At 31.7% G+C, this 25,590-nt stretch overlaps 2 protein-coding genes and 1 pseudogene across 3 annotated transcripts; all 3 read right to left on the bottom strand.

Moving 5' to 3' along the window:
• Positions 1–3,344: 3,344 nt before the first annotated feature.
• On the bottom strand, positions 3,345–3,920 carry LOC102669664 (30S ribosomal protein S31). Its single transcript, NM_001361104.1, has one exon. The coding sequence runs from the start codon at positions 3,897–3,899 to the stop codon at positions 3,648–3,650; it is 252 nt and encodes an 83-aa protein (NP_001348033.1). The 5' UTR covers positions 3,900–3,920; the 3' UTR covers positions 3,345–3,647.
• Positions 3,921–6,652: 2,732 nt separating this feature from the next.
• On the bottom strand, positions 6,653–9,879 carry LOC100812943 (ubiquitin recognition factor in ER-associated degradation protein 1-like; annotated as a pseudogene). The gene is made up of 7 exons (NR_163479.1): positions 9,548–9,879; positions 9,248–9,328; positions 8,451–8,475; positions 8,325–8,357; positions 8,085–8,211; positions 7,274–7,974; positions 6,653–7,146 (listed from the first exon to the last, which is right to left on the bottom strand). The product of NR_163479.1 is annotated as a ubiquitin recognition factor in ER-associated degradation protein 1-like (transcript).
• Positions 9,880–16,086: 6,207 nt separating this feature from the next.
• ADC (arginine decarboxylase) lies at positions 16,087–18,923 on the bottom strand. Its single transcript, NM_001251430.2, has one exon. The coding sequence runs from the start codon at positions 18,496–18,498 to the stop codon at positions 16,423–16,425; it is 2,076 nt and encodes a 691-aa protein (NP_001238359.2). The 5' UTR covers positions 18,499–18,923; the 3' UTR covers positions 16,087–16,422.
• Between the last annotated feature and the right edge of the window lie 6,667 nt (positions 18,924–25,590).

The following is a 25,590-nucleotide window of genomic DNA, read 5'->3' as shown; positions in this document are numbered from 1 at the left end:
CAATGGTTAATGAGAGCTAGTTTAGTAGTAGTACTTATTATGAGTTCTCAGAACAACCTTATATAAGGTATGAGAAGAAATTGGTTAAATAATAAAATTCTGGCTACATTGCAATTGCAGCGGACTGCCTCATGAAAAGAATAGTTAACAGTCCCATGTCCCATAGTCCATCTTGAATTGAATATCCAACAGGAACGAAACTCCACTCAGTCGTCCTTAATGTAACTGGAGTGGGGGCATTTTTTTTATGGGACTTTACTACAAAAAGAAAACGAAAAAGGGTTTGATTTTTCCGTATGTAGGGCAGATGAATCGGTGACGGTGGCATTGCGTTGTAGCCTAAACCCAATATAGCTACTATAAAATATACTCTCAATGATTCAATGTTCTAATGTATACTTATATTGCAAAGTTCTGAATTAAGATGTCTTTAATTATTTTTTTTCATTTTTCTGTTTGTGTGTAATTTGAAGTTATCTATCAACCTATCTAATCCGTGAGTATTAGTTTGGTTGAGCCTGCCAAATACCCCGCACGAAAAGGGTGACTTGTTCTCTCAATTAAATTTTTTATATCAGAATCTTAATTCATTTAAAGCAACGAAATGAATAAAAAAAATTGCCTCCTGTGAAGTTATTGTTTATTATACTGATGTCTGATATATATTTTTCTATAATTACAATTTTCCCCTGAACTGTCACTTCTAAGGCGACTATGTATAGGGTCCATATTTGAAGAAACGAAGGTATATGTTTCCAGTGTTCCTTAAAGAAAGGTGCTTGTGCGGGAGAAGAGTGTGTTAAAGACGTTGAAAAAGTTATTCAATTAAATACCATAAATTATTTTGAAGACAAATGTTAATTCATTAAGCTAATTGGAAAAAATTTGAAAGTATACAGTGAAATAAAAACAAACTATATTAAAATATATAAATTAGTTCACTTCTTTTAATAGTGTATTAAATACTCTTCAACCATTGTCTTTGAAATATTTGATAACAAGACTTATTTTAAAAAATTAAATAATTTTACTTTTATTAAAATATATAGTTTTTCATTAAATATAATCTATTCTGGAATTATAAAATAATATATTTTTAGTTTGGCTCGTTTACCAATACGGCACTGGTCAACATTCTTATAAAGTAACTGATGTTGGTATAGTTTTATAAACAAAAGGATTTTAGTGCAATAAGCGCTTACGTGGGGTTAGTATATAATTACCTCAAATAAACATACGATAAAAAAAAAAATTGGTGGACTGAGCTTTGGAGAGGCAATCCCTGCGTTGAAGATGTATCCCATGGCGAATAGATGTCGTTTGCATATTGGACATCTCGAATAGCCCGTCATAATAGGATGTTCAAGTATTTTTTTTTTTGTTGCTAAAAATAGGTAGGTTGCTAATTTAATCTTAATTATTCACTTCACCTACATCTTTTTCTGTGAACTCTTCCACAAATAACTTTGCGTCCATCAGTAATATGATTTTGCTCCAGCCTATATGATAACTGATACTCGCCCACCAAGGCAGAAGATGAGGAAGATGTTCTCGAACACCACTTCTTCGGGTGCCCGTGCAACTACATTGCGTGTAATTGGGGCTCTCATTGTTATGGCCATGCTGATATGGAGCATCTGCTATGGATACCAAGCCTTAGGACCACAAAGACACCCACTAGACCAATGGATTTCGTGGGTCGGAGCGTTGATTATGATTTCAGGTTTCCTGCTTCTTGCTCTAGGGATTCCCATAATTGCTGACTTGTTTTTTAGGTTGTTAGAGGAGCTACAATATCGGAAGGAAAATGATATTTATCATAGTAGCAAACTGGAAAAAAAAGTCTCCGTTTGATCTTTTATTGTTTGAATTACTTTAATGGAAGCAGTAGATTTTACTTCACTGCTTGCGGAGACAAATCTCCATTCTCTTCTATAAACAAAGATGTTACTTAGTTCTTGAATCTTGACCAAGAATTACCTTAATTTATTAGAATTGTTGGTGTAAGGTGACCGAAGTATCAAGAATTGGTCTCTGCTATAGAGGCTTTAGGATTGCTTGCTAGTTTCAAATTTTTATTGCACGAAAACAGTGATGACACCGATATTACATTTTTCCGTTGGGGAAACTATAACACAGTGTTGACTATAACAACTTTTTTACTGTTTCAGTTTTATTAATGATAGTCTTTCAAATGAATTGCCAGTACAAGTGGGAAGCATCAATCAAGCAATGAAGTAAATTTCTTATCTCTTGAATATGATCACAATACTCTTGCTCTTTAAGGTTATTTACACTGGAATTAACAATAAGCCTGCAAGAGTGAGCAAACCCTGCTAGGTGTCCCCACTATTATGAAATCCTACACCAGACTGTTCTTATCTCTCACTCTCTAGTCTCTACACACATGCATACACACCAACAGAAAAAATGCTACTAGACAGACCAAAAACACTTAACTGACTGGGTTGTTGATTCATAAATGTTTCATGATCAAATGCGATCCAACTCTGGTTCAGTCAGTCTCATAGGCGGAAAAATGGGAAATAACTCACTCATTTGGCATATAACTAAATAAAAACTAAAATGGTTGTGCACAATAATGAACCTTCAATTCAACAGCACCAAATGAATGTTTCTTCTTCTTTCCTGAAGGCTGAACAAAGGTATGGATGACACTTTATCACATAACATACATGAGATAATAGCTTAGTTAACAAATATGTTAGGTGTGACAACATGTATGAGTTAGCTGTCGCCCTTTTTATACATAGAAGTGAACTAGGGCGTTTTCTATAGAATTTTATAAAAGCAAGAAGGTCTATGTAGTAAATACAAAATACAAGAGTTGTAATTTACTGAGAACATTATTTTTTATAGAAATTGAAAGAAAAAAATTTGAATCATTAGCCTCTATATGCATGGTCAAGATTAAAAATTCTATAAAGTTATAGGATCACTTAGAAAAATCATGTGACATTTTTAAAAAACTAACATGATTTGTGTGCTTTAATATTGATCATTGATGATTAGATCTAATAGTCAATATTTAATCTTCTCAGTCTCAATAAAGAATATCCCCCTCCCTCTCTTCACACACTCACATATATAAACCTGTGCCTACATATGATTTTATATGAAGGGAAGGGGATTAAAATTTAAAACCTCCTACTCCTTTCATAGAAAAAACTCTTCTATAACCAAGAGAAGTAGCTATGCATTCTAATCTATCAGTAAATGCCGCAATTCAGAAATTAATCCCCCTCGGCCCACTGTAATATTGGGAATAAGTCCAAAGAGGAGAGCTCCCCACAATCTCATGACCACATATTTTACTGTTTTCGTGGATTAAGGATTTAGTCATAAATCACAGCAACAAGTGTCACTCTCCAAGGATCAATTAAAGGACGGGTTACAAGTACACAGTAATCTACCAACTCAACCAATTGTTTATCTATTACAAACTAACAAGCTTTTGAATAAACATATAGTTTATGGGAACTTTATAATTGCAAAATCCTACTATTTGTTTTGATGATAAAACCAAAGAGAGAGCATAAAAGTGAAAATCGAATTGAATAGAAAATGGTAACGAGAGAGTAGATATGTGATATGAGTGAGCGGAAAGCCTAGAATAGAATAGGGAATCAGATGAGCTTGAAAGGGAGAGGCCAAGGAGTGGACCTGGGAACTTCGACCTTGTCCTTGATGCGCTCTATCATCTTCTCTTTCTTCGGCCTAGCGTTACCGTACGATCCCTTGAACCTCTTTCCTTTCTTCGTCTTCTTGTCCCCGCGCCCACACACCTGAGGCACCGCCGGCGCCACCCTGTCCGCCGTCATGAACAACCTCGCAGCCACGCTGCACCGCAGCATCACGCTCGCACCATTCACAGCCATACTCTACCTTCTCCTTTGCACGGCTATTGGAAAACCGATGCCAACATATGGAATACCATTTCATGTGGGCCGGGTTACATCTTCCGTTTTTTCAAACACTAGTTATTGGACTCGATAGGCCTTACCCTAAGGCATTCCTATTGCCACTACCAGAATTGTTATCAGCACTACCAAGTCTTAGCAAATAATCATCTTTCCTTTCTGAGTTAATATGACAACTTCAAACTATGTAAGGACACTCCAACATTTTACATAGTCAACTTGATCTAATCAAAATAATATACGTGAAAATTTATGATGAAATGACTATATAAAAATCATTTATAATATCATTGTATTAAATTAGATCTTTTTAAATAATAGGGCAAATTCAAAATATAATTTAAAATAATGATATCAAAATATAAATAATCAATATTGATTTTTTTTGTATCCATAAGAATTAAATGCGGTATCATAGAATTTATAACTTTCACACACTTTGTTTAATCAACTAAGTTAAAGTCCTTAATAATTGATAGAGATTTAAAACAACAGAAAATCATACAAAAAGTAAAACTTAAACACGTGTAAAATTATGTAATAACACTACAACAATCAAGTAAGATTTTAGTGAGAAAAATACTAGCAACACACTCTCTCAAGTACACAAATATTGCTTTAATATTTTTTTTTCTACTAATCTATTAGGATTTAGGAAGTTTAGATTCCAATTCATCGATTTGTACTGATCTGGAAATTCACCGTATCCTTTTTTTTTTAAGCACAAGTGATAACGGATAAGAAAATTTTGGTATTGTTGATCTTGAATTGCATAAATGATTTTTTAATCTCTTAATGTATAAATCAATAATAATTTAATACTTAAAGAATAAATAATATAATTTATGTCCCTAAATATGTAGAAGATGTAATATTTACATCTTAAACTTACTAACAAATTAATCTTTAAATTTTATTATTTAATTTTAAATTAGTTCTTAAACTTTATAATTTAATGTCAAATTAATCCTTAAATAATATTAATGTCTAATTGATTATTAGACATAATTATCACATTATTTATAAATTTTATTCTTTCAAAGACTAAATTATTAACAATTTACATATTTAATGACGAAAATGATCATTTACTCATCTTAAATTCTTAATTTTGTTTAAAATTCTTTCTTTCTCTGTGAGATCTCCGTAGGCCTTGATACTTTGTCTTTACTTTCTAGAATTTCTTTCATCTTGTTCAATGATGTTTCCGTATATCTAAATTAAAATACTGCAATTTAGTAGGTTATCAGGTGAATACTTTAGCCAGGCCTGAGAAAGAAATATGGCTAGATTATTAGCATTCAATTTCGATGTCACACTCAGCCACAATCAACTTAACATTGAGGTAAAAAAAGAAATCTAAGATTATTTGTTAACTCATTGATAAGTATAACTATTCGTCTTTAAGTAATACAATAGTTAAAAGTCTGAGTGACGAATTCACAAAAATTTTAATTGTACTTAAAGTAATGTAAACCCAGATTTTAAACAATTAATAGAAGAGATAAATAATTATAAGTGTGAAACTAAAAGGAAAAGAAAATGAAAGAAGAAAATTAAACAATAGTTTAAATGCATAAAGATGAATTCAGAATCCAAATATGTTAGGACCTAACATGCCAAACCTACTTGTGATGCAATGGAAATAGGATTGCATTAAACAGATAATAAGAAAGAGTTGCATTACAAGAGTTGACATGTCAGGTTCCCAACAATGAAGTTTAGCCTCTTATAGCCATGAGAGACTTTACACTTCAGAGATTAATGTGAATGGAAGAAGAGATTGGAGGGCTAAAATAAAGAAAGGGAAGAATGGCTAGAGAATGAGAGTTTCCCATACTAGAGATGCTCAGGCTTTAGATATATTTAATAAAGAGCTTTGAGATTTGGTATGTATTTTCCTCCTGTCTTCTACTCCTTTTATAGACCAAAGGTAGCTTAGCGAAAATGACGGTTTAATCACGCGCTTAGCGCGAACTTGGCCTTACTTAAGCGACTTCTTTGCGCTAAGCGTGAAACGAACACGCACGCTGAGTCGGTCTTGTGCGTTAAGCGAGTTGTTCAAATCTTCAACTTTTCTTCAAGGTTTTTTCTTTAGTTTTTACATTAATTTTCCTCCAAAACATTTAAAATTTTCTTCTTTTCACTTCTGCTGATAAAAAATTACAATGATATTAATTTATTCACTATTTTCCTCCTGTCTTCTACTCCTTTTATAGATCTAAGGTAGCTTAGCGAGAATGACGGTTTAATCACGCGCTTAGCGCGAACTTCACGCTAAGCGTGACCTTGGCCTTACTCAAGTGACTTCTTTGCGCTAAGCGTGAAACGAGCACGCACGCTGAGTCGGTCTTGTGCGTTAAGCGAATTGTTCAAATCTTCAATTTTTCTTCAAGGTTTTTTCTTCTAGTTTTTACATTAATTTTCCTCCAAAACATTTGAAATTTTCTTCTTTTCACTTCTGCTGATAAAAAATTACAATGATATTAATTTATTCATTATTTTATCAAAAACTACCATAGAATGAAAAAATTCTAATCATTCTTAACCAATATTGATTATCAATTTAACTCATATTTCACGGGTATCAACTATCTATCTCGATAATACAAACTCTAAACGATTTTCTACTATTTTTTTCCTGTCGTTATTAAAATTATACAACACGGTAAGTATCATTATTGGCTAACATATGTGGTATTGCCCTGATGTTTAAATGGAATATTTATTCTCCTCTTTCCTTCAACTTTTAATTACAATTTGTTGTATAATTGTACTCATATAGGGCCCAGCTTATTAGTAAATTACCGTCTATTACTTTGATTTTATATCCTTAGGGAATACTTCTTCCCAGTGAAAGGCTGAAATTTGGGGTGCCTCTTGTTTTGACTCGGTCTTTTCCTACAGTAAATAGGAAAATGATATTAGTTTGCAGTCAGCTAATTATTACTATATAAGAAGGGCCAAACTGCAGAAGACATTGGGTTAGAACACCAGAATTATCTTTCCTATTATTTTTGTGCGGTAAAAACTGTCGATGCAAACTCTAGCTTTCCCTGAGATGGACGAGCGAAATTTGGTGAACTAGAATTTGTAAAAGACAATGAATTGACATTTGGAACATCAGAAGGCCGTGAAGAATAAACAGGAGGAATTGAGTTTCCATCTAAGCGTCTCCCAGTCCCAAAAAATGGGTTGAACTTGCCTGCGGGGAGAAACCAAAAGTAAAGTCAGATTTTCATGCTATTGATACATCCTCAAGGAAAATAGCCTAGATCATATACAAAAAGAACCAGCTTAAGAATAGAAATTTAGGATTTAGGAATATACACCTTTGTCTAGTGTTTTGCTTGCAGTAGTAACCTTGTAATCCAAGGAAGGAGCAAAGTCCACCTCACAGTCTGTCTCGATGATGCTTATAGCATTAGCAGGCTTTGTTTCTATAACATCTAAGTAATACTTTTTGTTGTTGTATGTCACCATGATAGTATCTCCAGTAGTCAAGCAGGAAAGATGGAAATAATAACAAAAGGCATAGAACAAATTAATGTACCTACTGTCACTTGAGAATTGAGACTATTTCATTCTTAAAAAATAAGTCTATTTTATACGAACCAACATCTAAACGTACATGTCAATATTATAAATAGTTCACTAACTGAAGTCAAAACTACATAACCTTGTACCCACTCTAAGGAGAACCGTAGATGTTTCAAGACCCAACATATATTAAATTCTTAAAACCCACTATAACGAGGCCCATGCATAAGCTCATGACTGAATTGACGTAACTACAAGGATATGCTTTTAAAGGAATATAGATTTATATTGTTCAATAAACATTATGGCTATTCGACTATTCCTTATTTTCATCCAATATGATACGATCACCGGCAACTCACATAGCTTTTGGATTGGAAATATCAAAAAAGTCCTTTGTTTGGGGCTGTAATTTAACAAATGTTCCCCTTGGAAGTGATACATATTTCAGTCTTACGGTGTCTCCCTCTTGCAAAAGCATATTCTGCATCATCTGTATAAAACATCTCATTAAAAACTAGCATGCATCAAGAAACTAGAAACTTGGACAACCATTCTACTGGTAACCAGGTATTCATAATGTTTCAGTTCCTCTGGTCCTACCCAGTATGGCATATATATAGTCCCTTCATCTGCAATGAACTCCAGAACCCCACAATGAGAAACCCGCTCAGAATTGAAGCACCATTTCTGAGTTTAAACATCATAGGATAATCAATACGTAGAAATGCTGCAAGATTACACTGGACATTAGTCTTGTTATTTTTGTCAATTGGACATCAACATCAGTGGAAAGATTAGAGAACATGCATTAAATATAAGATCAGAGTTTAAAAAACTAACCTAGACGGTCAAGGACTGAAGGAGGAACTATAACTGAAGCAGCAACAATCATAACATATTTTCAGTACATTAGACAGATAACCATACACAATATAAAACCAAACCTGGTTAGATGAGGAAACTTACTTTTATCACCATTTTCAATTTCGGGCTGCAAAATTCATGAAGAAAACAACGTAGTAGTTAGAATAATTTTCTGTAAGATATATTTATGATGGATTTTGCAGCATTTAAGATTATTTGCTTCACATTAAGAGATTAAAGTAATTTAATCTTTCTGTGTTGTTTTTTTTTTCTTCAATATTTGATCTCTCCCTGTTTTTCCTTTTTTTATTCCAACTCGCTTAAAAGACTTTATTTCAATCAGATATTGGTATTTAAGCATGCATAAATTAAGTAGAGGAAATCATTTTATTTTTTTCACTGAGAAGTGAACAGAGCTGACAATTGAGTCTATATGTATAATACAGAAATTCAGGTGTCTATGCAAGTTCTTTCGGAAGCACACTAGGTCTGTACTTTGTAAAATCTTTTCCTACTATACCTCTTCTAAAATGAAATGATTCATGTGCTATACTAAATACTATTTAATCAATAAAATGTATGGGATGGCTCATTAATTCAATGTTGTTAAACTTGACCCATATTCCTGGCTCATTAATTCAACCAATGGGTTGTACTTAATATTACGCAAAACTAATCAAATAACATAGTAAGCTCAGACCGGACTCTCAACCGAATGAACCGATTCCCCGGTCAAACATGTTAGGTAGATTCACAAACAGTTTCCATGCTTGTAGTTTAGTTTATCACAATACTAATAAACAGTTAAACACAATAGTGAATTTTAACAGCGGTAATTAGTATGAATAGTAATGAATCATCAATAGAAGTCATCATTCACGTAATAAAGCTATGTTGACCTTTTCAATAAATGAAGCAGAGTAACATCGAAATGTCTGCTCAAATGATGATGTCCCTTGATACCCGTATCCGTCAAAAAACTGCCAGTATACCAAAAAAATATTCATCACGGTACTATTTCATTGTCTATGTTAAAACGGGTAAAAGCATGCTTATTAAATACTATTAACTAATAGACTATAGAATGATAAAATATGACGATATATAAAGAAAACGTGTTACAGCTAATAAAGTTGAAATAAATAATTTAGGAATAACATGTTCAACATGATACTAAGTAGTATATATGTAGAGCATACCATTTTTCTTTCCTCCTCTCTCCCTTGTCAAAAGAGTTCAATATATATATAGTAGATGAGCAAACCTCCAAATTTCAAGCTTTGGAACTCGGGCTATTCGATCAAATAAGACGAAATTCAATGTGTGGAATAGTAGTGGGTGGAAACTTGGAAGTAGGGGAGAGCTTGCAGAACTAGGAAACTAGAAAAAAAAAAACGATATTTATTATTGTTCTTGAAGGTCATCGTCATGAGATAAGATAACCATGTGCTTCGTGTTTTGGTTAAAAGTTTAGATGACTATATCTACATGGTATATGTTCTTGGGTAGCGTCGTGCTAGTACTGCTTAACAAGTACGCACGCAAGATCAACAGTAGAATCGGGTCTACTATTAGTCTGCTACCTTCTCCCTTGAGAATTGTATTCCAAAATACCAAAGAATAAAATATATTTTTTTAAAAAAAAAAAGAAGTATTTTGTAAAAAAATTGCATAGGAAAAAATGTATGAATGGCTAGTATTTTAACATGTGGAATATACAAGATAAATTCTTATTGTATATAATTAAAATTTATAATAAATAATCATTTTTAAAATATATATTATATTTTAGATTTATGATAAATAATTAATTACTCTTGTTACTCTTTAAACACAAACAACTTTAAATTTAAATTCTTATTACTCTTAACTTTAATTAATTGTAAAATAATTCTTAAATCCTAAAAAAGTAAAGTGAAATGTTATCTTAATATTCTTACATCTATGCGTGGAAGGCTTGTGATATGTATTATTATTATTACGTACTATACTTCTATAAGACTATATAACGATGACGAGATTTAATCCTAAGATCTCGTATAAACTATTGAAAACTACATATGAGCTGATCGATATGTATCATTGTTTCAAGAAAAGGATTAAAGGAGTGCCTAAATTCATTTTACACAATGTGTCTTAGATAGTATGAAATACACGCACCTTAGAATTTTGATCCAATGAAACAAGCAAACATACTTTTATACCTAAACTCCTAATTAATATTTAGGATGTAAAATGAAGGATACTCGTATACCTAACCCAAACTTTCCTAAACGTTGTCAATATTATCCTTATTTGCATTTCTCATCATTATTTTCTTGGCACTAAAGCAGAACAAGATAGACATATAAAATGCCTAGCAAATATTCCATTGACTATTACGTAATTTCCCTTTACAATAATGAACGCTGTACATACAACATTACATAATTAATGGCTATTTTTTTTTACGGATACATAATTAATGGCTAATCAGTTGAAACTTCAGAAAGTGGAATATGATACTCCAGTCTTTCAGCCAAAATTGATGAATCCCTCACTTTTTAAAGCGATGATATGTTCCTCCCCAATCCTCAACAAACAGCAGTACTTGGGAACTCTAGCTCTAATTATTAAGTGCACGATACTAATTAACGTCACAAAGTGAAAACATTAATAATGAACATTCACTATACAGAATATCCAGGGAGCATGATGAATTCACCGTCATAAATAGCATAACAGATGCTTTCCGTTTAACTTTATTTTTGTATTTTTGTCAACTCAATGCTTTCCGTAAAGTTGTCGATCGCATGCAATTATCTAATCGTAAAGATACCCACCCCTATGGAGTGGTGCATTCCTTTTTTGGTGGAATATGGATTGGCGTATGATGCTGGGCATGCTGCCAATGCGGGTACTTGTTCAATTCATTCAACATAATTCCTATATATCTATTCGATTCACTGTTATTCGACGAGAATTCAATGCCAATGCCATTAGCTTATTATTCCTCTAAAATCTTTAACTTCTTTTTTACTGAAACACATTTAAGTCATTTTCATTCATCACCAAACTTTCAATATAAGATATCTCATGATGAGAAGTGTAAAGACTAGATAAGAATGGTGCAACTCTAACAAGTTCATGAGTTATACTATTGACTTGTCTCTTCGACAAATACAACTCAAAATGATGTATTAAGATTTAATAAACTTGTACACCTATGAATAACCCAGCTCAACTTCAAATTATCCACTGTTGCACTGGTGATCTTGTCAACAACACCTTTACCATATGTTTCAAAAGTGATATTATTCAATCCGAATGAAATTACAAATGCAATAGCTGCAAAGTAACATTTAGTTTATTATTCAATTACAAGTGTTTAGTAAAATTATTTATTAAAATAAAATATTAATATAATATATTATATAAAAATTAATTTATTTTATTAATAAAAATATATTTTGAGAATATTTATAAAATGATAAATTATTTTAATTATATTTTAGTGTAAAATATTTTTTTTTATATTGTGTATTCTACTGTTATTAATCTTATAATAAATCTTAAAATATTTCCAACAAATTGAAAATAAACTCCAATCTAGCACTTACTATGGAGCTTCTTTCTTGTTTTGTTATGTGTCTCCCCCACTCAGTTGTACATTTTTATTTATATTTTTTAGAGTTCTAAGTTGTACATGCCACAAGAGTGTTGAAGTAGGTGTATTTTAAAATTGAAGTCGATCCTATCATATGTCAAACCGTGGACACCGGATAAAATAAACAGCATAAAACACGTGCACAAAACTCTTTTTTTTAATAATCATAATTAGGATCAGCGACGGATCAAGAAAACTTTTCTAGTGGTAGTAAAAAATAATCAATGATATTTTATAGAGAAAAAAATATTATAAACTTTTACAAATGCACAATCTTATCATAAAAAAAAAATCAAAACACTCATGTTTCTATCAATTTAAAATTATAAAGTGAATAAAATTAGTATTAATTTATTTTTTTATCTCTAATAATTTTTGCATTTTTTCTTAAAAAATAATTTACGTGGACAATCCTAATTATTTAATATATTTAAGTAAAAAAGTTTAACTAATGAGACAATTATTTCATAGTCTTTGGCGTAGATTTGTTCCTCATTAGAATCTTTAGTTCTATAATAGAATTCTAAAATATTTTTACAAATCGGTTATAGAATTAATTTTCTTGGTTCGAAACTTGGTTAGGGGTTGAATCCAAGTGTTTCTTTTCTTAAAAATTATAAATTTAATGTGTATTATTAAGTTATACCTTTTAAATACATGTGGACAAAACTAAAGCACAACAAGTATGAAAATTGTGGAACCTTAATAAGTTAATATCATAAAAAATAAAAAGCCTTTAAAAATATCATAAAAAATATAAAAGAAAAAATGGAATACCTTAAATTGTAGACGAGGAACGCAAAAGGTGTAGTGTTTACATCGCATCCCTAAATCCTTAAATGTTTATATGAATAATTTTTTCTATAAATACTTATAAGATAAAAAAAAGATTTTTCAAAAATTAAAATCAATTTATACACTTTAATTTTTGAACAAACTTAAATAATAGAACTTCTATAAAAGGTAAATGTATAAATTGATTTTAATATATTATAAAAATTGGTTTTAATTTTTTAGAGTAACGCAATCCATTCTTTTTTCTTAATTTCTTTTTCATAATTTTTTTTAAAAAAAATATCCACCACAAAACTTTGAAAATGTTCCAAATATATGCAGCAAAGCATACCAATTAACCAATCAAGCAACAAAGTATAGTGGCCTTCGTACTAAAAGAGCATAACCAACTACTATGCTTGTTCATAACAAAATTCACGCACATCCAGTGATTGAATTATCCTTCTCTTATCCTTTTGGTATTCTGTTATTGCTTTGCTGTGTGCCAATTTTTTATTCAATAAAGATTCAATCAATTTGAACTGATCGAGTATCATTGTTATCCCTAGCAAGACCACCTTTTATTTGTGAATGAACAATTTGAATCACCTAGAGCATTTGGCTCGAGCAAATGCACATCATACACGACCACAAAAATTGAATTGGACATCACATGGGAATATACGTGTCAGAGCAAGTGAAAGCTAAAGGTGGTGAAAGGATTTAAGTAATTGGGTTTTTATTTATTTTCATTTTTAAATTATTCTATATATTTAAACCCTTTGTTTAATTTTTATAATAAAATCTGCTGCAGGAGCATATGTAACAGTAACTTGTGATTTGTGAACATTGTATAAGACGATGATAGGGCAGGAGATATCTACAGAAATATGTGTAACAGTGACATGTGATTTGTGTACAAAGCCTGGTCAAGATTGGTGAACGTAGCATATTTAATTCTTGTTCAGAAAAAACTGATAAAAGAACAGGCATAACTGCATAACTGAAGACTACTAATGTGCCTTTGTGTTCAATTATCTTTCCTGTAGAACTAAATTAAATTACTGCGCAATATAGTATAATTAATTATTGGCTACATCCTCAAGGAAAATGGCTTAGATAATATACAAAAAGAACCAAAATTCAAGTCAGATTTCCCAGATAAGAACAGGTATGAAAACATTTTTCTAGTGTTTTGCTTGCAATAATATAGGCTTTTTGAGTTTCTTGTAATCCAAGCGAGGAGTAAAGTCCACCTCACAGTCTGTCTCGATGATGCTTATAACTTCATTACCAAGCTTTGTTTCTATAATATCTATTACTAATTTTTGTTGTTGTATGTCACCTTGGTAGTATCTCGAGTAGTCAAGCAGGATAATTTTATCAAAGTGGTCTAAGCTGCAATGTAAAAATCTGCACTTGGTTAAAATACCCAAATTATAAACCATTAAAATCCTTTAATCATAATTAAATAAGAACAAAAATTATTTCTCAACAAAAACTATGAGTATTCAGGTAAATGAATTAAAGCTTACAAAATCTGTACCCAAACCATAAATAGAGCATGCATGAAACAAATTTGATCTCACTAACTAACTGGCTACCCATTTGAATAACCACCTTGCATGTTAAGAGCATGCCTTAATCAAATGTTTACTTGAAATTGACACCAAAGGATATATAATTTGAAGAAGAAAAATAAAAGACAATTGCTTAATTTACAATACAAGGTTATAGGAAATTGAAATTTTACTTTAATAAAGATTGCAATTACTGTTTTCATTAGAAACAAGTGTTTTATTTTTCATTATGGGGTTCTCATTGAGATCATCCTTCCTTAAGTTGCCATTTGAAACTTTTGATGCAGAAAGGCCAGCACGCTCAGATGTTGTTGTCACAGCATGCGCAATGCATGTCCAATAGTTTGGCTTCCTGAAGGAAGAAAGGTCTTGCAAATGCCACTGCAGTAGACAGCAATATTTACTATTCGATGGTTTGAGCACAAAGCATCCCATAGGCAAAGTAAAGCCTGTTAACCAACATTCTAAAAGGAACCATGCATTAGATCTCTCAAAATACTGTTTGCCTTAAAGCTGGAATAAAGTAAATATGCACATTAACATTACCCTCCCTCAAAGGCATTTAGCTACAGATAAAATACAATTTTAAGAAATTACATCACTCAACCTGATTCAACCTCAACAAGCCACAATTAATTGGTACAAAATACATGTCCAACGTTTTGATTTAAACACTTTTGCTCCCATGTAACCGGTCCAATCTTAAGTTATGGTGCATACTACTTTCTTTTTTGGATTAGCAAAATAAAACATTAGAATCTACAGCATACAACAACTCCTTTAAACTATGAGTATTCTCAAAATTAGACCATCTCTAATCTTCTATGGGTCCAAATGGCCAATCCCAATTTTTTTTTTCATCGATGACCACACGCCAATTACCAAATTCACATAAAGATACATTTTTGTCTCACTACTCAATAAACAAAAGGTGAAATGAAAACCTTAACGCGAAAGTATGAAATGGTATATAAAAAAATAAAAATCTTCAAGTGAATCAGACCCGTGGGTAACTCTAATGAGAAAAAACGTGCTGTTATTGTATTTAAGATGAAATAAAAAAAAATGGAAAATGAACCCGAAGAGCGAGTCCTAACTGGGTGAAGTAAGTTGTTAATGAAGTGAAATTTCAACGGGCAAGAGAAAGATATGAAATCTTAGTTTGGAAACTTGTTTTCGGATTGTGGCAGCGATCAGAACCTTTTATTATTAATTTAGTAAATAGAATTTGCTACGGAAACATATGTAGCAGTAACATGTGATTTGTGAACGTCGTATAAATATTAAATAAATAAACAGGACTCGTGTGTCTCACACATTGCGCAACGGACACTACTTGCCTACGCCGAACATCCTCCAATCAACCCCACACGCAAAGAATTCAACAAATGCAGCACGCCATCCTAATGTTCAACCATCGAAGTAACAAGTAAATTCAATTCAACCTTTTTCTATAACTACTAAGTCTATGAATAAGACTACTACCCAGAAGCATCATATTTTACCAACCACATTTTAAACATCCGTTGAGGTTCTGTTACGACATACAACGCCAAAAATCTTAAGAAAAAGGCCCCCACCAACAATAATGGTACCACAATCAGAATCTCTAGCTTTTTCTTCTGTTACGCTATCTCCTCCCCTCACCACACAGCCTCAGCACACACGATGAAGCCAATTCAAACTCAAGCCACAAAACAATACCTACAAAGCAAAAAGGAAAAGGAGCGAAACAAAATAAAAGAACTTGTCCATGCGAGAACATTTTTATTCTAAGTATAATAATAACAAGCAAGGCAACAATAAAATTTGTTACCCTAGAACTTGACGACGAAAGTCATAGACATTTCATTTGGGAACAAAATGCAGAGAACAATAACTGACTGACCCTGTCTTTATCCTGCATTGCATCCAGGACTAAACTAAAAACAGCGAAAACGGAATAATAATAAAAAAAAAATTGAAGACCTCAACGACCACGACGATCAACAAGAAGAAGAAGAACAACCAAGCAAGCAACAGAAACAAAGGGAATGATGACTAGTGCGAGACTATTTGAATTGAAGCACATCCATTAATAAGACCACTGCTCCCCCAGATCTTGAGCAGCAGGAACAGCAGCGGCAACATCGTCAGCCACAAAGGAAGACAGAGACAGCAGATAAGGCATTCTGTCAAAGGTGCGAGCAAGGCCAGCAGCCAGAAGCGCTGCTGCGTTGTCGTGGCTGACATACTCCTGCGCGCGGTGCTTGAGTGTCTCGAACATGAGCTCGGGCTGGTGCTGCATCACTCGAAGAACATCTCCACAGGATGGCCCCGGCACGGCACGCGTGACCGCAAAGCTGTGAGGGCCATCGCTCTGCGACACCCTGACCACGCTGGGGCCGCCGAACAAGTTGTGGACTCCACCGAGCGCCTCCTCGTAAGCCCCACCCAAAAACATTCCCAGATAGTAAGTTCTTCCTCCTTCCATCTCATGAAGCGGCAGGCTGGACTCTCCGTTGATGAACTTGTCAATCTTCCCGTCGCTGTCACAAGTCAAGTCCGAGAGAATACCCCTCACCGAAGGCTTTTCGTCCAAACGGTGAATTGGGATAATGGGAAACACCTGTTCAATTCCCCACGCGTCTGGAACGGACGTGAAAACAGACAGGTTCACGTGATATCTCCGAACCGATTCCCCCGCCCCAACCGCCTTCCTCGCCAACTCGCACAATCCTTCCACCGCTGCCAGCTGTTCCATACACACCGTCCCCTGCTTGAACTGTTCCACGCATCGCTCCTTCATCTCCTCCGTGTACACCAGACACGTTTCATATTCCCCTCTAAAAGCCAGCTCCGACAGATTGCGGTAATCCTCCGACAGCTCCTCCGCCAGATATTGAGCGGACAATGCAGGGGAAGCTCCTCCCCCGGTGGTGCTGCTGGTGCCAACCGCCTCGAAAATCAAGACCGAATGATGAGACACGATGGCTCTCCCACTCTCGCTGCAGATAACTGGGTGTTTCACGGACCTTCGGTCGCACACACACTGAACCGCGTGAACAACCGCGACTGCATAATCCTCGAGACTGTACTCAACGGAAATATCAGAGTCACACGATTTGGAACCGTCGTAATCTATGCCCAGTCCACCTCCAATATCGATGACTCGCATGTTCGCCCCGAGCCGAACCAACTCGCAGTAGATCTGCGCAGCCTCTCCCACACCATCAGCAAGCAACGCTGTTGAGGGAATCTGAGAACCAATATGAAAATGCAGCAGTTGCAGGCAATCCAGCATGCCCGCGAGGTCCAGGTTCTTCACAACCCTAAGAATCTGAGCGGTGGTCAGCCCAAACTTCCCCTTCTCTCCTGAAGTCCCACCGAAATGGCCGGAATGCTTGGTCCGAAGCTTCGCACGAAGCCCAATCACGGGCTTAATACAGAGCTTCTTGCTCAATTCAACGATCAAATCAACCTCCTCCTCCTGCTCCACAACAATCACGGTGTTGAGGGCAAGTTTGTTGGCAACCAGGGCAAGAGAAATGTACTCCGCGTCCTTGAAGCCGTTGCAAATCAAAAGCGCGTCGGGGTTGCCTTTGCAAAGACAGCTCATGGCCAGAAGGAGTTCCGGCTTAGACCCGGCCTCCAGACCGAACCGGAAGGGTGAACCGAATTTCACGATATCCTCCACCACGAACCGGTCCTGGTTGCATTTGACGGGGTAAACTCCTTGGTAATGAGACTCGTACCCTCCAGATTGGATTGCATAATCGAACGCCGACTGGAGGGACTCCAACCGGTTCTTCAGAACGTCAGGGAAGCGGGCAATGAGAGGAAGCTGGAGGCTGAGACCCCCAAGAGATTTGGGATCGGAGGCCTTCTTCACAATCTTCAGCAAATCGATCTCCTGGTGCGACAGCGTGTCGGAACCGTGTGGGCGCACGGAGATGTTCCCGGCGGTGTTGACGGCAAAGTAGGGGCCGCCCCAGCCGTCGACGTTGTAGAGCGCAGCGGAGAGGGACGGCGACCAACGGTTGTTGTTGCTGTCGTCTGTCGTGGCCGGAGGTACGCCAGTAAGGGCGACCGGCGCCGGAAAAGAGATGTCACCGGCAAATGCATAGCCGGGAGGTGCTGCAGCATCCACGCAACAAGCCAGGGCAGGCATCTCTAGTGGCGGCGGCGACGATCAAAAAAGAATTAGAAAATGAAGAAAAAAATAGGGTTAGGGTTTTTTGTTGATAGGGCTGTGAAGGTGGGGGCTTTGAAAGCCGCCGAGGCCGAGGCCCCGGCTTCCCCCTCAAAAGAAGACAGTGAGAGATCTATTGAAAACGGAGAGAACCCTCTCTTGCTTCCCGAAAAGACTCTGGTATCCCCACGCCTACCGCTCAGAAGGAAGATTGATACAAAATTAATGAACCCAACCCTCTCACCCTGCACCAGATCTGGTGCGGGACAGAGATCTAAGTAAAACCAGAATGCAGAAAAAAAGGGAGCGAATACCGGAAACAGGGAATACTAAGTAAAAGGGTCGAACGAACAATAATTCGGGAGAGAGAGAGAGATAAGGGTCCTACGAAGGTGCTACTGGGCGAGATTTGCATGAACGTAAGAGCCAATTTATAGAGGGTATCAGCGAGGGAAGCAACTAGGAAGACGGGGAAGGCAAAACAAACGTATTGGGCTTCTTGGGCCCTTGCTCTCTGGCCCTGGCCCTTAATATTATTCAAATTTCCGTGTTCATCACGCTGCCATCACCAGATAAATAAATATTAAATATTTATCCATTTTTTCTATTTATTAAATTTAAATAAATGTACTCCTGGTAGTTACTATATTTTTGGAGTTTAGGACGATTCTGCTTCATAATTGCAATTATCGGCGTCGAGTTGCCGCGTGGCTTCTGCACTGTGGGACCTCCTCCTTCACCCTTCTCTTTCGAGAGGCAGTATATATCGTGCAATCTGTAATGCCAGTGAGATGATTAAAGTATAATAATAACGACTCAGTTTGTTAAATTTTTTTTAAAAAAAAATATTTGACTATATTCGATAAAAATCACTGTGGTTGAAAAGTTAGTTAAAAATTACTAATTGAAAATTTTTAAGTTACTTTATTAAACTTTAAGTGTTTGAGAAAAGATGAAAAAAGTATTTGATAAAAATATGGTAAAAAGTAATTAGAAAAATGTAAAATAATAAAATAAACATATTTATATGATATTATTATGTAAATTTAAGTTTTATTTTATGAAAAAAATATTTTGTATTTTTTTAATTTTATTTTTTTAATTACTTTAAACTTTTGTAATTTTTATTTATAAATAAATTATTTTCATTGTATTTTAGTTTCAATTATTATTTTTTCATATTATGTTTTTACTACTAATCTTATATTATATCTTCAGTTTTTTTTAATCAAGTTTAAAATAAAATTAAAAAACATAAAAGTAGACATTATATTTTTATTATGATAATTAAAACTATTCAAAAATTTATAAAATAACATACTTAAGTAGACATTGTAATAATTAAAATTAATTATCTAATAAAAATTATTCAAAAATTTATAAATAAATTTAACATTTATCTTTGTCAAATTCATAAAATAAAATATTAAATAATAAATTAAATATTATAAATATTACAATAGTTAAAATAAATGGTGAACTATACAAAGTGTGTAGGAAAAATGAGTGGAAAGATAAATAAATAATTAATCTTTGTTTTATTTAAAAGGTTAATAAATAGATTTTATAAGCATTTTAAGTATATAAAAGTTAGTAATGAGTTAAAATAACTTGGCAAACATGGTCTTTAAAGAAAATACTTTTTAGACAAATATTTTAAAAAAAAACAGAAAAAAAATATGTTTCTTGAATAAAAACGTTAAAGAAAATAATATATATATATATATATATATATATATATATATATATAATTTAAACAAACTGCCCAAAATTTCGCCACATTTCAATTTTGAGAGCCAATAGGTTTGTACAAGGAGTTTAATGTTTACATGTGATTGCAGTGGACGGCCTAGATCGACCCGCGTCATCATACGTTAGTATCCGCTTTGTTATTTTGCCTTCGATATTATTACTTTATTACTACTATGAACTATCTGTTGACTGCTGTTCTAAAAAACAAAAACATCTGTTGACTGCTGAACGAAAGAAGTAGGCGTATATATTTGACTGCCTCACATTCAGGAATCAGAATCAACAACTTTGTACGAAATCATTTAAACAAGCATTTTCAAAAAATAAATATTTAGACATTCTACAAATATACAAAACTATTTTTTATTTGAATATAATTCGAAATATATTATTTATTTTAAGAACATTGTAATTATTTACATTAGAAACATATTTGATTATAATTAAAAATATAAGCAGTATTTATTATATCTGATTTTTTTTATATTGGCACTTTAATATGTTACCATTCACTCATTACAATCACTAGTCTTTTCTTTTACAAAAATACAAACTTCCTTTTTTATTGAAAATATGAACTTCTATTTTGATAACTTATTAGTAGCAGCATATTACTAATTCATTAGTAGTAATATTTATTAATTTACTCAATTATTGTAGTATTTATTGATATTAGTTTGTTAATTTTAAAATAATGTTGTTTTTTAGTGGGGAAAAAAATATTGTTGTTGGAAGTGTGGGACTTTAAAACCAATGGTTAACTCTTAAGTAATTTCTTTTTCATTTTTATAAGTGATATCAACAATTAAAGAAATTCGGGAAACAATGAGAGATATTTATGAGTGTAGGTTAATCATGACTCAATTTAGTCTTTTATGAGTTGGATAATAAGTTTTTATTTTTTAATTTGATCCAATTCAAATCATATAATTAAATTAATTATTAAATATAAAATATAATAATTTTTAATTCACATATAAATTATCTATGGGTTTTTTTTCTTTTTTTAAGTTATTTTCATCTTTGTCTTATTTTGTTTATGTTTTATCATTTTAATGCAATACTTTATTTCCTTCCAAAATAAAAAAATCATATTAACATTCAAATAATTAATTTTATTAGTCAAATATTTATTACAATTTAATCTTTTTTTCTTAATACATTTAGTTATTATATACTTACAAAGCTATATGCAAAAACAAAACTACAAAATAGACAATATTTTTTAAATATTCATAATATTTATATCCAATTAACACAACCTGTTTATAGGGAATTGAGTTGAGTCATGTATGTTTTAAAATTTACACAAATCCAATGCGATCTATCATGTTAAGGATTTTTAAACCCGATCGAATTCAACCAAATCCGTGAATATCAAAGACCATCACGGGATATGATTATTTTTTCTATTATATTTTAAAATATTAACATCAAAATTATCACACATTTGATAAATAAAATAAAAATTATTGTAAATATTTTATAACATATCTATAAAGACAAAAAAATATTAATAAAATTAGAAAACTTACAAAAACGTTTGATAGTATTTTATCTTTTGCATATACATTTATTAAAATAATATCAATAAGTATAAATTAATAAATATAATTTAGTATACATTTACTAGATATTAATAACATGAAAATTGACCTTAATAAATATATACTAATAATAATAAATTAATATTACATAGTACAAATAATAAAGTAATACATATATAATAAGAATATTGAAACTAATATTGATAAATATGAAGTAAGAAATTAATATATTTAAATAGTATACATTTTTTCAATATCATAAATATTAATTAAAATATAAATTAGTTTAAATTTTTAATGTGCCTTCCATGTTGATATTAATTTATGAGTATATTTCTCGATAACAGTTTTAATATTAATTATATCATTAATATTTATTAATGATTTAATATTGAAATTGGGCAACTATAACAGTTAGATCGAGAACCAAATTTGTACAATCAAAATTTGGATAACCAAATCTACACAATTGAAATATCTATTAATTAGAAAGTGTAATTAAGTCATATTAATATGAGTCAGGCAAGAGTTTGATGTTTGTTCATTTACGATATTAAATAAAAATAATTTTATATTATTATTTGATTACAAATTATTATAATATAACTTTTAAATTATTTATGATAAATATAAAAGTTCTCAAACTTTGTCAAGGAAAAAAAATATTTTATTAATTTATCACATCAATAATAATTTATTATTAAATTCTCTGTCTTTATTTGACGCATCAATTAAAAGAACTTTCTTTAAAAAGTAAAAGTTTCTATCCACACGTAATAGGTTTTTTTGTATTGTACGCAAATCAAGTCTGGTCGAATAATAAAAAGTTTAATTTTGATACACAGATATTAAAAAATTTACTCTGTCAGTCAGTATTTAGAATATACTCCAGATAAGTTTAAAAAAATTCACAAAAAATAATATTCTTAATAATGTAACAATTTATGGTTACTTTACACATGTGAATTAAGTTCCTTTTCTGAATAACAAAAAGTTTAGGGTGAGGAAAGATTATCTCAATTCTAATGTCAAAACAGAACATAAATATTAATTAATTAAAAACAAATTATGCACTTAAATGTCTATATTAACTAAAAAATAAATTATGCTTCCTTAGTTAATATTTTAGTTCGCTCTGAATGGTATATTTGGAAAACTTAAAGGACAATAAGAAAATTTTTAAAGCATAATATATTAAAATGAAAAAATTACAAAAGATAATGAATGAAAAATAACATTAAATCATTTTAAAAATTAAAAATTAGCAGAACATTAATATTTTTAACAAAAAAATTGAAAAAATACTAAAATAATATATCTTCAAAACATATGAAACTTTAAAATTTAATGTACGAAAGTGAAATAATTGCGAATTATAATGGAATAAAAATGACATTAAATTTTTTTATTTTTAAAATAATAAATTTTTTTTTAAAAAAAAAAAAGACCCCTGTATAATTCAAATGCTTCCTTATTTTCTCCTTGGTATCTTGTTCGGCTTGTGCTTCTCAAATCCTCTATCTTCCGAGTATCCGTGGGCCTTGTTATGAATATTCGATCATATTATGGTTTGATTGGCTACTCGACCCTACTTGGTTTAATTATCCGGCTATTCAGTCATCTAATGTTTTCCGATATAATAATATAATAAATTTTGGAATTAAAAATCAAATAAACAGTCTCTATTTTTTATTTTCTTGTTTTCTAATGAATGATTGACAATTAACGATAGAATCCCACTCCACTCTTGCTCTTCATATGATAAGGAGGATGTGTGGTTCGTAGCATTCGAGGCTTAGTTGCTGTCCATTGGAATGTGTCCTTCAACCATACCTTAAGAGAAGGAAACAAAGTTGTTGACTGACTTGCCAAGATTGGAGCTTCATTTACTTTGAAGTTGTGGCAGATTTGCCCAAGCCTTCTTCTAAATGATGTTTTTGCTAATGCCTTAAGTGTTCTTTATCCTAGGGGTAGCTAAGTTTTTTCTTTCTGTTTTGTTTACCTTCCCACTAATAAAAAAACAATAAATTAATTAGATTACATTTTTTTAATTAATAATAATTTTAATTGCAAATATTTTTTTTAAATCACAATAATTTTTTAAAAAATTACTGAACAATAATTATTAATTATTACAACCTTGCTACAGCGTATTAATTTATAGCATTGTCTTTTGTTGATATATTAAGAACATATTCATAGCATTGTCTCCTTAAACGTTAACACATTCACGTAAGGGAGAATGAATCGAAGACTCTATTTTTGACAAATACTATTGGAAACAATAGATAATTGTTTTTATTAAATAAAGAAGAATAAAACGACAACATACGTAAAAGAGAACACATATTCCACTCTTGACATGCTATAAATACTTATTTTATTAAATAAGGAAGAATAAGATGGAAAGGGATATTAAACTTAAATAATATTTAAATATATTTAAATATTTCATCAGAAAATATTTAATTATTTATAACCTCACATTATCTATTAACAATAAGTTTTAACTTTTTTTTTCTCTCGCCTGTTAAGAATGTACTTGTTTTTTTAACTTATATTCTTACTTGAATGTAAGAGTTTTCTGTTTTGCGAAACTTCCTCCTATTAAAGACACTTTTATTAGTCTTATATTCTTATTAAGAATGTACTTATTTTTTTAACTTGTATTTTTACTTGAATGCAAGAGTTTTCTATTTTATAGGTCTTTCTCCTATCAAAGACACATTTATTAGCCATATGTCCATCCTAGTGTGCCATGGACCATGGTTTCACATTTTGGTAAATACAAAATTATTAAAAGATCATTAAAAGAAAACTTTGTTATTTCATACTTAAAACTCCTGAAAAAATTATCCATAATATATATAAAATTATAGATGTTCTATCAATGGTCAAACGTTTATTGAAAGAACCACGTCATTTTATTTTCAACATCTAAATTCCCTCGCTATTTATATATAAATTATAATTGTTATTTTCCAATAAAATTGTTTTTAAGAGTTTTTGTCAATTTATATCACTTTTATATTTATTTGCAAATTAAATTTTAATAATTTTTTTATCAATAATTAAAAATAACTTTGGATCACTATATAAGAACTTCATTAACCAGAAGATTTAGCTATAGTTATATTTTTAATTTTTAAAACCATCTCAAATTTTCATTTTACTCTTTACAAAAAACATTATTTAAATTTTATATTTTACATTTAATAAAATAATGTAATTTTAACCTATATTATACATGTTTTTTAGATTTTAATGAAAGATTAAAAATGCATCATTTTATTAAATATAAAAATTAAAATTATTTTTTATAATAGTTAAAATTAAATATCATGATATTTTTAAGGATGAAAACTTACCAAAAGAGGGATGTATTACTATTTACATCTGAGGTAGTGAGGTATGCACGGGGAAGTTATCAACCGGGCGAGGTTCATCAGTGCATATGTGCACCTGTTTTTCAATTTTTTTCTCCATTAATGATGAATTACGGATATACCTAACCTGCCACAAAGGGAACCTGCACGCCCCTGCCATGCCAAAATTTATGTATATTATATAATGAAATTGTAAAAATTGTTCATTTTAATATCTTAAATTCGAAGAATTTTTTTTAATTCCTCAAGTTCGTTTTGGTGGACTAAAGAAATAAAAATAAAAGTAGATTTGAGTATCTTGAATTCACTTAGAAAACTAAAAAGAATATTTTACAATTTTGAGAGAGAAATACAAGTAGATGAGCGCAACCTCCGGAGTTTACGAG

This window comes from Glycine max, chromosome 6 (assembly GCF_000004515.6).
Source record: "Glycine max cultivar Williams 82 chromosome 6, Glycine_max_v4.0, whole genome shotgun sequence".
In the NCBI taxonomy this organism is placed as follows: domain Eukaryota; kingdom Viridiplantae; phylum Streptophyta; class Magnoliopsida; order Fabales; family Fabaceae; genus Glycine; species Glycine max.
The sequence above is the reverse complement of the archived record's forward strand: the minus strand, read 5'-3'. Positions and strand labels throughout refer to the sequence as shown.